This window comes from Erpetoichthys calabaricus, chromosome 8, assembly GCF_900747795.2.
Source record: "Erpetoichthys calabaricus chromosome 8, fErpCal1.3, whole genome shotgun sequence".
Classification (NCBI taxonomy): Eukaryota; Metazoa; Chordata; class Cladistia; order Polypteriformes; family Polypteridae; genus Erpetoichthys; species Erpetoichthys calabaricus.
In genome coordinates, this window is record NC_041401.2 from 3914099 (window position 1) to 3927290 (window position 13192).

At 40.2% G+C, this 13192-nt stretch overlaps 1 protein-coding gene across 1 annotated transcript in view; it reads right to left on the reverse strand.

The window, feature by feature from the left end:
• The window catches only part of ttn.1 (titin, tandem duplicate 1), a 394831-nt gene that overhangs the window by 202955 nt on the left and 178684 nt on the right, over positions 1-13192 (reverse strand). The window contains 15 exon segments of the mRNA XM_051930464.1: positions 2272-2373; positions 2588-2719; positions 3392-3475; positions 3822-3896; positions 4198-4266; positions 4612-4692; positions 6059-6124; positions 6451-6504; positions 6645-6695; positions 6951-6968; positions 7141-7218; positions 9665-9874; positions 10766-11026; positions 11113-11380; positions 11524-11613. Of these exon segments, the coding sequence (XP_051786424.1) occupies positions 2272-2373; positions 2588-2719; positions 3392-3475; positions 3822-3896; positions 4198-4266; positions 4612-4692; positions 6059-6124; positions 6451-6504; positions 6645-6695; positions 6951-6968; positions 7141-7218; positions 9665-9874; positions 10766-11026; positions 11113-11380; positions 11524-11613 (1639 nt within the window).

Sequence of the window (13192 nt, forward strand, 5' to 3'; positions counted from 1 at the left end):
ACATTATTTTAATACGGCCTTCTCATAGCTTCACTGTAATTTAATCCTGATACTCTGTATATCCAATTCATTAGAATAACTATTCATGGTGGCTCTAAAATCTGTACTAACCCCTACTCTCTCTTCTGTTTCCGTTTCCGGTGTCCTTGTGGTGGCGCCACCACCATCTACTCAAAGCACCGTGATGTTCCAACATTGATGGATTAAAAGCCAGAAGTCTGCATGACCATCATCATCAAGTCCTTCCGTGAGAACCCTAATTACAAAGAGGACTATTTACAGTATAAACAGTCCTATATAAACAGGTCTGCCTGCTACTATAAGAGATGCCCCTTCGGTCTCAGCTTTCAAAGACTCACGACTTCAGTTTAGCACACCCTGACTAGAGCTGCTGATTAACTGTACAGACTGCATCTCTGTTGTTAGTCATTAGCACTAAAACATAAGTAACATGAGAGTTAGAATTGGATACTAACCCTCACCTATTCTGTTTCTCTTCTCGGTACTCAAATGTGGCACTTGGTGCCACGGCCCACCTGCCAAGTTGTTTTGCCTGCCTAAGGTAAAGTCATCCCTGGTGGAGGATTGCAGGAATCGTGAGAAAGAGAGGTCCTTTCATCGGATTGGCTGGCCCAACACTGACTGAGCTGTGGAATGGCCAAATGGGTGAGGCAGCTTGATGAATGAGGTCTCTAGGACTCTAAAAATATCCAAATCTTATAATGTGATATCATCTACTGTTAAATTCTGCTCCGTACTTCTAAAAAATTTTTATTTTTTATTGAGGATTTGTTCTGTTCTGTGTATTGTATTGTATTGTATTGACCCCCTTCTTTTTGACACCCACTGCATGCCCAACCTACCTGGAAAGGGGTCTTTCTTTGTACTGCCTTTCCCAAGGTTTCTTCCATTTTTCCCTACAAGGTTTTTTTTGGGAGTCTTTCCTTGTCTTCTTAGAGAGTCAAAGCTGGGGGGCTGTCAAGAGGCAGGGCCTGTTAAAGCCCATTGCGGCACTTTCTGTGTCATTTTGGGCGATACAAAAATAAATGGTATTGTATTGTATTGTACTATTTCATTTTTGTTAGGTAGAATGCCCAGAGGGGACTGGGTGGTCTCGTGGCCTGGAACCCCTGCAGATTTTATTTTTTTCTCCAGCCGTCTGGAGTTTTTTTTTTGTTTTTTCTGTCCCCCCTGGCCATCAGACCTTACTCTTTTTCTATGTTAACTAATGTTGTCTTATTTTAATTTCTTATTTCGTCTTTTCTTCATTATGTAAAGCACTTTGAGCTACGTTTTTGTATCTATCTATCTATCTATCTATCTATCTATCTATCTATCTATCTATCTATCTATCTATCTATCTATCTATCTATCTATCTATCTATCTATCTATCTAGTGCCTTTCACTTCTATCTATCTATCTATCTATCTATCTATCTATCTATCTATCTATCTATCTATCTATCTATCTATCTATCTATCTATCTATCTATCTATCTATCTATCTATCTATCTATCTATCTAATGCCTTTCATTTATCTATCTATCTATCTATCTATCTATCTATCTATCTATCTATCTATCTATCTATCTATCTATCTATCTATCTAATGAGTCAGAATTAATTTTAATAGATCAATGCCTTTTGAATTTGATATAACAAAGTGCTTGTCGATATCGATATATATCGATTTTTGGAGTGATAAGACTCCTTATATAGTGACCGTCTTATGAAGGCATTTTGCACTTAGTATGCTACCCATGGCCATGTGCTTCTACGTAGTGGCAGATGATGCGGTCCTCTCAGTCAGTGGTGGTGACCAACCTGTTATTAGCTAAGCCATAAGGCTGCTGGTTCAGTCAGCTACAATACACAACAGTCACTAGGTGGGGTTCTTTGGGATTGTGGTCTAAAGTTCCCTCTCATCTTTTGTCACATTTACACTGTTGTGGGTTCGACTTTTCACGTTTTGCATGTGGTGGAGTATCCAGCGCTGTGAGTCATGTAAAAGAATGAAAGGTGCTACATTAAAAAATAGTTTGGCTGCGGGTTGTTAAATTTTGATGGATAGTCACATTAGTTCTGACTGCTGACTGCTAAGAAATCAGACAGAATTATTGGTGCTTTGTTCCCACTTAAGACACATTATTGACTCGGACTTTACACAACGGTCACAAGGCACAGACGAGACAGACTAACAACCCAGTTCACATAAGAGACACCACACTGTACACTTTACTGTAGGCCTTTGTATACATTGCTAGGTGTACCTTTAGCAGGGGTAACCTCGTCTTTTGGAGGAACGTGAACAGCCTCTGGTTTTTTGGCTGGCTCCGGCTTTCCAGGTACTGCTTTCTTTGGCTCTTCAACAACTTTAAAGGACATTGCTATCATTAATATGACATCTTTGACAAGAGAACTTGTACTAAAAGCATTGTGCAGACAGATGAAAGTGACACTCTAGAACTACGAAACAAGCCGCTACTCAAAACGCCAAGAGCAAGCCGATTTGGGCCTTGAAACACGCCGACCCAAACAGAGCAGGTGCACGTAGACGCACACAACACAGACGGACACTAGAGGTACCTTTAGGTGGGGCCACTTCAGGTTTCTTTTCAGGTATCACTTTAGGTACAGGTGGCACTTTTTCTTCAGGTGCTGGTTTGACCTCAGGTGCAACCTTCTTTTCGGGCACTGCTTTCTTAACCTCTTCAGGCACTTGAAAAATATTACAGTTGTTTTAGACAGACGCACAAGCGGCACCGCATAAGGAATAAGACAGTCTTACTGAAAAGAGAAGGCACAGTGCAGTGACATCTCACAAGACCTAGTGACACGACAGAGAGACGGGACTGGGACACAGTCACACAACAACTGAGAATATGCTTCAACATCCAGAGAACGATAGACATTTAAAACATCGGACTCAATTTTAATCGACAAAATAGGTTAAAAACAAAAAAAACACAAACTTGAAAGAGTGGAAAGACATCAATCTGATCAGGGTAAACACAGGCCATTCAACTAGAACAATATAAAGCCATTAAGAGGGCAAACGGTCAACGTCGGCAGAATAAAACATGAACGAGACACAACAGAAATGATAGCGAACAGCAAAGAAATGAACATCTAGACACAGAGGAAACAGTAAAGCTCTAGGGTTAAATTTACATGAATATATTTAAATTGTTACATTATGGACACTTCACGACCAGTACGGACAAAACATACAAATACAAGGGAGGACGAAAAACGAAAAGCGCACATCAAGACAAGAAAAGTAAAAAAAAACAAAATAAGAAAAGACAACACCACAGAAGGCCCAACCATCACACATCAATAAAATGACAGGCCATTGGCTGGACACACAGTGCATTGTGAACTCAGTACCTTTAGGTGGCGCAGTCTTATCTTTGGCCAGGTGGGCGGCGGGGACAGTCGGCTCAGCAACCGGCTTCTTCGCTTCCTCTGGCACTTTGAAGAGATCATGTTTAACGGCAGACATTAGAACAATGAATAATCCAAAACAGAACAGCAGCTCACAAAAGGACACATTCAAAGAAGGCCAAACATGGACGAGACTAAGCAGACAGTTCCGCCAGCAACAGGCGACAGGGAAGGGCCAAACCGGGAAAGACAAACCTTACAGCAACAAGAGCATCTGGGTCAGGTTGGCACCTGCTCCCAAGGGGCACGATGATAGGTATGAAAGACAAATTGCGAGATGAAGAACATGCAGAAGAGACACTTGTGGCGAAGCAATCAACATAAAAGCACGGCTGCTAATAAACCCACAAAGAGAGAAGCTCTTCTCAAGTACCTTTGGGTGCTACCATTTCTTTCCTTTTGGGGACAACTTCAGGTTCAACCGTCTCTGGGACTGGCTTCTTAATGACTTGAGTGTTTAAAAAACAAACAAAAAAATAAACAAAAAGGTCATGAAACAAATGAAGGACACAAGAACTACAGTGAAAGGGGCCAGAGGCCACAAGTTAACATTTTGGTAGAAGACGACAAGTACATGCAAAGGGTTTAGCTGGGATAGGCGCACCCACACACACAAATATAACAAAAAAAAAAGGATAAAGGTTTTATCTGGGACGGACGCACAGACAAATATATAAAATGGACAACGTTGGTGGCGAATGATGCAAACAAGCGGAGGGGAAAACAGAAAAGCAAACAGCTTGGTGTACCTTTGGGGACAGCAGGCTCCTCAACCGGAACGGCTTTCTTTTCCTCCGGTTTCGGCACAGCCTTAGGAACTTTGAAACACAGTAATTGCAAGTTAGATTAGAACTCATTTCGAAATAGTCCACATGCAAAAGATAGCTGCTTGCATTAAGGTGGGCAAGGTGGGACACAAAAGTTACGTTGCACGAAGAGGTACACAATTAGATATCTGGGAGCATTTTGAAGCGGCTGCATTGTGAATGCAGAACCACAGGACTCAAGACGATGACATCTACAGGGACAGATGTTATGACTGCGGCACAGACCTGACATCCACGCAGTCTTACAGCCACATGGAATTCCAGACAGACAGACAGACGTGGACACGAGCACACAAGCGGAGGCAGAGCACAGACTCACAAATGCTGTGCGGTTACCTTTCATTGAAACTTCTTCCTGTCCCATTAGGCGAGTGACAGAAACACTTTCATCGACAGGAACTCTTGGAGGGGCAGGAACTTATAAAGAAGACATGACAAGAAGAATTAGACAAGGGGCCGATGCACCACAAAATGCTCATTACTAAGAAGAAACTCACTTAGTGACATAAAAGACAAAAGACTCTCATCAGAACACAACAAAAACTACAAGGGAGTTAACACAAACAGAAATCCTGACTAGCGGCGGTCGGGGAGGCAGAGTTCAGAAGTTAAATCCTGCATGTTGTATTGCTGCTGGATTCAAGAAATGTCCTAAACTGCACTTTAAATTGTTTTATTGTCAATAAGCTTATCTTCTGGCGCTAACAAGGATGTCTACCATCAAAAAGGAAAAAGTGTTACAAGTTAAAGAGCCTATGAGGAGCACAGCTCAGACGATCGTGGTCTCTTTTAGTTTGGCCGGTTTGGACATCGAGCTCGATTGCAAAAGGTTAACAGCCTTCAGCTAGTGGTGATCGGCAAAATTCTCCAAAGCGTTTTTTCACTAGTGACTTTTCGACAAATTTGTTTCTAGAAAATTCACTGTGTGGCTGACTTAGCCAAACTTTTTTTTTTCCCCCCAGTGCCCCATGATACTTTGCAATGCCAGCGTGATATCACAGTGTTGTAGCAGAATTGCACTACCAGTCCAATTTTGCAACGCACACGCAAAGAACTTTCACGCATGCATGCTGTAAGCGCACTCCGCCTTGCAATTTATGGCGCTGCTCAATCTACTTCACACACGCACGAGTGATTTACGAAGTATACACGTATTGTGTGATGTTGCTATCCGGTTTGAAATCCAAATGGATTTGCAAAAAAAAAAAACTGGCATTATGAGAACATTATGAAAACGCTTCATAGTTACATTGTATGTAGCGCAGACTGGGTAGTGACAGTATATAATGCTGACCCTTTGCATTACAGACTCTGCGGGTGTTAATTCGTTGTAGTGACAGGAGCTTGGCACACGCAGAGAGAGATAAAGGGTGAGTATAATTTTATCTTAGGGAGGCATGGTGGTCACATTTTCAGCCACAAAAATCAGTTTAGTATAGTTGGCAGATGTGTACCTAGCCAACTTAAAAGACCATTATAATCCACTTAAAATTATTTCGGGTTCTTTTTTCTCATTGACTTCAATGCATTTTGTTGAGTTTGGGTGAAATTCCTAAACATTTTCGTGTTTTGGGAGAAATTTCTACAGGGTTCGCTTATCCCAATACAGATAAACCAGAGCCCTGACGAAAACTGACGCTAACATGTTGTGTAATGTTTCACGTATTTTGGAGTATTCTACTACCTGGATAATCATTTTAAAGTTAACACACAACATTACACAAGGCGGTACATGCAGAACACTGTGACCTGAATTAATCTGGATAAGGCAGACCATACATACCTTTGGGTTCGGACACTTCTTCATATTCATAGGAAGAAATCTCCTCTTGGACAATTTGCCTCTCTTCTGTATCAAACAACAACAATTCAAAATGTGAAAAGAGCTGTCCAAGCTTTGGACGCGGATTAAAAGTTAATGATGATGATGATGATCACAAGACTGTTAGGCAGGTGGGAAATTTTCACAAATTAAACTGACAGAGACATTGCAAAGTTAACAACATTCAACAAGATGGACGTTTGTTCTTAAGAAGGATGAAGATAAAGGCAGGCCCAAGGCAGCCTGCGTGAATTTGTTAGTAGTGATGGACATACAAATTATTAGTGGGATTGATGAGAGGAATGAAAGAGTGATGAAAGATGTGAGATAGAAGGGTCATGTCTGCCTAATACCTCGCACTTCGATCTTCTCCTCGATGGAGTAGTCAAACACATGACTTGTGACATCTTACGAGGTACCAAAAAAAAAATAAAAAGTACATTTTTAAAATGTCCCTCCATTTGAATGGCTACTATATTTGACACAGAGTGTGGAACTGAGTGCTTGGATGGCATCATTGTAATCAAATGTGACATTTTTTCCTTACCTTTGATGATAGCTGCAATGGGAACCTCGGGAAGTCCAGTATCGGGAACATCTAAGAAAATGTATTTGCCATTAATTGATTTTATTTATCACCTTCTTTTCAACACAAAGCCTCAGGTTATAACGAGTTAAGACAAAGCACACACTCCAAATTCAAGACGGTGATGGGTAATAAGAAGAATGACATGAAATTGTTATTTTCTACAGACAATGAAAATGAGATGTTTTCTTGCTGTTGCTATGGGTTTTTGAATGGTAGTATGGCATCTCTGCACTGGATTACCAATGCTGGTTGTGCTTTACTCACCATAAGGAATTTCAAGCTCTGCAAAGAAAAGTGCAAGGTTCGGTAGTTTGTAATGCAAAACAAAGTCATAAAACAAGAGCGGAGCCTTAGTCCTGCATTTCCATTGATATTTCACCTTTGCACAATTTCTAAATTAGTAAAAGTTTGATTATGCAGAATGCCAGGTATGGACTCTCAAGTGGCTACTCACCTTTAGCAGACAGGTAAAGCTCAGCGGTGCTCACAGCCTCGCCTCTTGGTTCCAGACGGGCAATCACAGAATAAACACCTAAAAAACATATAAAGAAACAAAATGGATGTCATTCTGTACACTATATTATTTCAAAATTAAATATGCTAATATATGGTGGAAAAAAATGTGAGGAGTGAGAGTGCCTCATGGGGATCAATTTAAGGCATGTCTCAAGGCATTCTCTCTAGCAGTTGTCCTGAGAAAGTTGTCCATTTTTAGTGTCTTCCAACAACGCCATTGTTTATAGGCGCCACCATTTTGTCACTGTTGTGACACCAATTGCTATGACAACCTTTCCCACAATCACCTGGGATTGTGCAACACACAAAGTAATTGGTACAACCGTAAAAATTTGGCACATGAACTCCTGGATCAGCCAAGTTTAGATAGATAGATAGATAGATAGATAGATAGATAGATAGATAGATAGATAGATAGATAGATAGATAGATAGATAGATAGATAGATAGATAGATAGATAGATAGATAGATAGATATGAAAGGCACTATATGATATATAGATAGATATTTTATTAATCCCCAAGGGGAAATTCACAACAAAAAGGATTTGGTGTGTGTTTTTTTGGGTTTTCATCTCCTTCTGGCTAGCGTAGTTCTTTTTGGTACAAAGGGCTCTGATTTTCGCCTAACGCTCTAATTTGGACGACATATCGGTTTGATTTTTTGTTTTTTTTCCCCTGGATTGACTTCCTGACCCCTTTCATTAAAAATCACAGAACATTCATCATTTGACTGGTAGCTGTCAGAAGAAGTCCTGCTTCATTAACCCTTACACTGCTGCTGAGCAAGAGGAACAAACCTTATTATTCTGTGTGGACTATTTATTTCTTGCATTAAACAGGGATTCCTTGGCTGGGACCCTAATTTATATATATATATATATATATATATATATATATATATATATATATATATCTTTTTGTTTCAATTGATTGCAATGAGTGCAAAATGGAGCTGCTAGAATCTTAACTAGGAAAAGAAAATCCGAGCACATCATGCCAGTCTTAGCATCACTACACTGGTTACCTGTGTCATTCAGAATTGACTTTAAAATCCTGCTTATGGTTTACAAAGCCTTCAATAATCTGCTCCATTTTATATCTCAGAATGCCTGTCACCTTACACTCCAAATCGTAACCTTAGATCTTCAAATGAGGGTCTGCTTAGAATTCCAAGAGCTAAACTTAAAAGAAGTAGTGAGGCGGGCGGCCTTCTGCTGTTATGCACCTCAAATCTGGAATACGAGTTTACCGATAGAAATTCTCCATGCTAATACAGTGGAGCATTTAAAAAACTGCTAAAACTCATTATTTTAACATGGCTTTCTCATAGCTTCACTTTAGTTTAATCCTGATGCTCTGTATATTCAATTAATTATTATTATTATTCATGGTAGCTCTAAAATCTGTACTAACCCCTACTTTCTCTGCTGTTCTCTTTCTGGTTTTCTGTGGTGGCGATCTGCACCACCACCACCTAATCAAAGCACCGTGATGTCCCCACATTGATGGATTAAATCAGCGTTTCTCAACCTTTAAGTATTTGCGACCCGAGTTTTCATAACAGTTTTAATCGCGCCCCCTAAATAAAATGTATTCCTATATTTTTTGCTGCCGATACACCCCTACAAGTTTAAAATTTCCCTAGGAATAGTGAAATTACGCCACATATGGCAACATTCGCGTCCCCTTTTTTGAGAACCCCTGGATTAAAGGCCAGAGGTCCACATGACCGTCATCATCATCATCAAGTTCTTCCATGAGAACCCTGAATACAATGAGGACTGATTGAGGTCATTGATGTTCGGTCGAATGCCTAGAGGCTCTGGGTGGTCTTGTGGCCTTGGAGCCCCTGCAGATTTTGTTTTTTTTTTTCTCCAGCCATCTGGAGTTGTTCGTTTTGTTTTTTTTCTCTATCTGGTCATCGGACCTTACTTTTATTCTATGTTAATTAGTATTGCTTAACCTTATTTTTATATTTTTTAATTTCTTTCTTCATCATGTAAAGCACTTTGAGCTACATTATTTGTATAGAAATAAATGTTGTTTATTTTTACAACGGTAAAACCGTTTCTTTATTTTTACTGAATGATTCACTCAGGGTGTTTGGCTGATGGAGAGAAGGAGCCTTGCACTGAGATTTATTGAGGATCCTTTTTGACGTGACATGTTATGCCTCTTGAGAAGCATTCCTTAAGAACGACACACTTCATCCTAGCAACTCACCGACAAAGTCCAGAGACTCTGAGATGGTGTGATGTATTTGAAATGACACAACAAAAATATGAATATATTTATCTAACTAAGAATGGATCCAAAACACAAAAATGGTCATGTTCCTGTAAAAATAAAGTTGTAGGAATATTCTCAACAAACGAATAATAAAAATGAATCTAAGTGAAAAGAAGAATGTCCGAGATTGACCGATTTTTAACAGGTATACAGATTGCAACAATAATCACCTTCATCCTCAGCAGTGACATTGTTGATGGTCATAAAGTGGCGTCGGCCTTCAGTTCGGAAGCTGAACTTGTAACTTTCCTGGAGCTCAAAGTTGTCCTTATACCAGGAAACAATAGCGCCGTCAAAGGAAACCTCACACTCGAAGGTGGCTGTTTGATTCTCGTTGACAACAATATCTTGAATGGTCTTCGTGAACTTGATCTTCTGAGCTGTAACAGACGCACAGCATGGGAGAATATTAATTTACTGCTAGTTATTTATAGAGTACTGCCTCGACACTTGGGTCTTTGGGTATTCAAAGACGTGGCATCAATTTATATTTTTGTACTGCAAAGTCCATATTGACAACGTTGAACGTTTCCTCATTACTGACAGCTGTTAGAATTGCACACAGATAAGAAATCACAAACTCACTCCTATATCACATAGGGATGTAGTAAAAAAAAAAAAGGGTGTTAAAAATCTCAAAGGATGGGTTAAAAAAAATTAGTAAAAAATGTGAAGGTGAGTCATCAAAAGCATGATTTCATAATGGAGGAATGAGGATGATGGCAAAATGATAAAAAATGATGGAGTAGAGGAATGGCATCCGATGAATTTACTCTATTTGAGCTTACAAAAAGAAGAGTTAGTGGGGAAATAATGGAAAATACGAAACTCAGAGACTCACAAAAAACATGGTGAACAAAGCCAGAGAGAATTTATCAAGTAAACCAAAAAAATGGTTTGGAATAAACGCACTTTCATAATTTAAGCACGAAGCTATGAGCTTCCGAAAGCAGCGTTTCCTTCCCCACATTTGCCGCTCTTCCTCAGTGTCGCCGGAGTCAGTCACCCACTCTTGGACTGTGTTCAGTTCTCCTGAGGCAATCACTTGGACTGTGACAGGAGTCACCTACAGCTGCTACCCGGTCCTAGAAGCCCATCAGCCTTGCGTCTGACTGCAGTGTGTCCTGTCCCTGTTATAAATTACTAGACCAATTGTCCACAATTTTAAAAAAGTCCTATATGAAGAAATCACCAGAACAAATGGTGCTCTAACCTCTCTCTAACCTGCAAGATTTTTTGGATGGTCTTTTTTTTTTGCTCAGTATACAAACCTTCAACCAAAAGATCAGCAGAGGTTTCAAGGTTCTCATATCTGCAGCTGAACCTTCCTTGGTCTTCTGGTTTTAGGTCCTTGATTGACAGTTTCTGTATTTTACCAGCCACTTCGATTGAGTATCTTCCATCTGGCTCTATCAGTTTTCCATTTTTGAACCACTGAGTTTTTAGGTTAGGCACAGAAAACTGGCAAGTCAAAACGCACGTGTGGCCTTCCTTACCAGAAATGGTCTGCAGGTGGCGTTCCACTATGGGTTCTGTGAAACAGCAAAACATCGTCAGTAACCTGAAATTGCTAGCGCATGAGAAAGCGTAACGCCATCATCAAGACCTGGAGACCTACCTATGACAATCAACTTAGCACCTGAAATGTGAGGACCACAAACCACTCTATAGTTGCCCTGATCCTCTGGCTGACAGTTGGAAATTCTCAGCAGATGCCTGTCCTCTTCAATGCGGATATCATACTTGTCGCTGGGCTCCAGTTTCTCAGTTCCTTTGTACCATGACAGCTGGATCTCTGGATAGTTGATCTTAATCTCGCATTCGAATTGTGCATCTTTCTTTTTCATTACAGTCTGATCCTCAACATCCTTGATCAAGGTGACAGGCTGTCAGAAAAAATAAGACAAGCACTATATTTTAACAAACTTTAGAGAACATGGATAATTCTTGCTCAATAAATAATTGCTTTGTGATGGCAGTTAAAGGCACTATATAGAATAAGACTGATAAGGACATTTTTTCATCATACCTCAGTCTGGGTCATTCGTTGCTGCAAGAATGAGACTAGATCATCGAAATCCTTTTCCTCTTCAGGACGTCGGCTTTCTGTTTCAACTTCCTGAAAAACAGATTGATACCCAATTAAAGCCTTTTGTATGGAGAGAAGGCATGAAGAATATGTTCACAAGTGAGCAAGTGGATAACCTCTCAGAGGTAAACGCAACTACTAAGGAGGTACTGAGGGATCTGCAAATTGTATAGGGAGAAGAGCAGCGTAGACTAAATAGGCTGAGATCAAACAAATCACCAGGACCAGATAATATTTATCCTCGAGTTCTTAAGGAGGCTAGTGAGTACAGATATAAACTCGACACATATTTATAGAATGTCACTGCGCACCGGAGAGATTCTGGAAAATGGCAAACATCATCACGTTATATAAAAAGGGTGACAGGGCAGATCCAAGCAACTAAGGGCCAGTAAGCTTAACATGCATCACAGGAAAATTAATGGAAGGAATTATTAAGGATAAGATGGAGCAACACCTGGCAAGAACAGGAATTATTAGGAACAGTCAGTGTGGGGTCAGAAGAGGGAGGTCGTGTTTTACTAACAGGCTGGAATTCTATGAGGAGGCAACAAAAGGATACCACCAGAGTGGAGCAGATGAGATTATTGATGTGGACTTTCAGAAAGCGTTTGATGAGGTGCCACATGAGAGGGTGGGCATCAAACTTAAAGAAGTCGGAGTTCAGGGTGATGTTTTTAGGTGGGTGCAGAATTGGCTCAGACACAGGAAGTAGAGGGTGATGGTGTGAGGAACCTCATCAGAATTGGATGATAGTAAGAGTGGTGACCAGCAGGGGGCAGTGCTGGGGCCGCTGCTATTTTTAATATATATAAATGATTTAGATAGGAATATAAGTAACAAGCTGGTTAAGTTTGCAGATGATACCAAGATAGGTGGATTAGCAGATAATTTGGAATCCGTGATATCATCACAGAAGGACTTGGATTGCAGACAGGCTTGGGCAGATTTGTGGCAGATGAAATTTAATGTCAGTAAATGTAAAGTATTAAACATTGGAAGTAAAAATGTGAGGTTTGAATACACAATGGGCGGTCGGAAAATCAAGAGTACACCTTATGAGAAGGATTTAGGAGTCGTAGTGGACTCTAAGCTATCGACTGACAGACAGTGTTCAGAAGCCATTAAGGAGGCTAACAGAATGTCAGGTTATATAGCGCCTTGATGTGTGCAGTACAAGTCACAGGAGGTTCTGCTCAAGCTTTATAACACACTGGTGAGACCTCATCTGGAGTCCTGTGTGCAGTTTGGGTCTCCATAAAGACATAGCAGCACTCGATAAGGTCCAGAGAAGAGCGACTCGGCTGATTCAGGCCTACAGGGGATGAGTTGTGAAGATTAAAAGAGCTGAGACTTTACAGTTTAAGCAAAAGAAGATTAAGAGGTGACATGACTGAAGTGTTTAAAATTATGAAGGTAATTAGTGCAGTGGATCAAGACTGTGATTTTAAAATGAGTTCATCAAGAACATGAGGACACAGCTGGAAACTTGTTAAGGGTAAATTTCGCACAAACATTAAGAAGTTTTTCTTTACACAAAGAACGATGGACACTTGAAATAAGCGACCAAGTAGTGTGATAGACAGTAAGACTTTAGGGACTTTCAAAA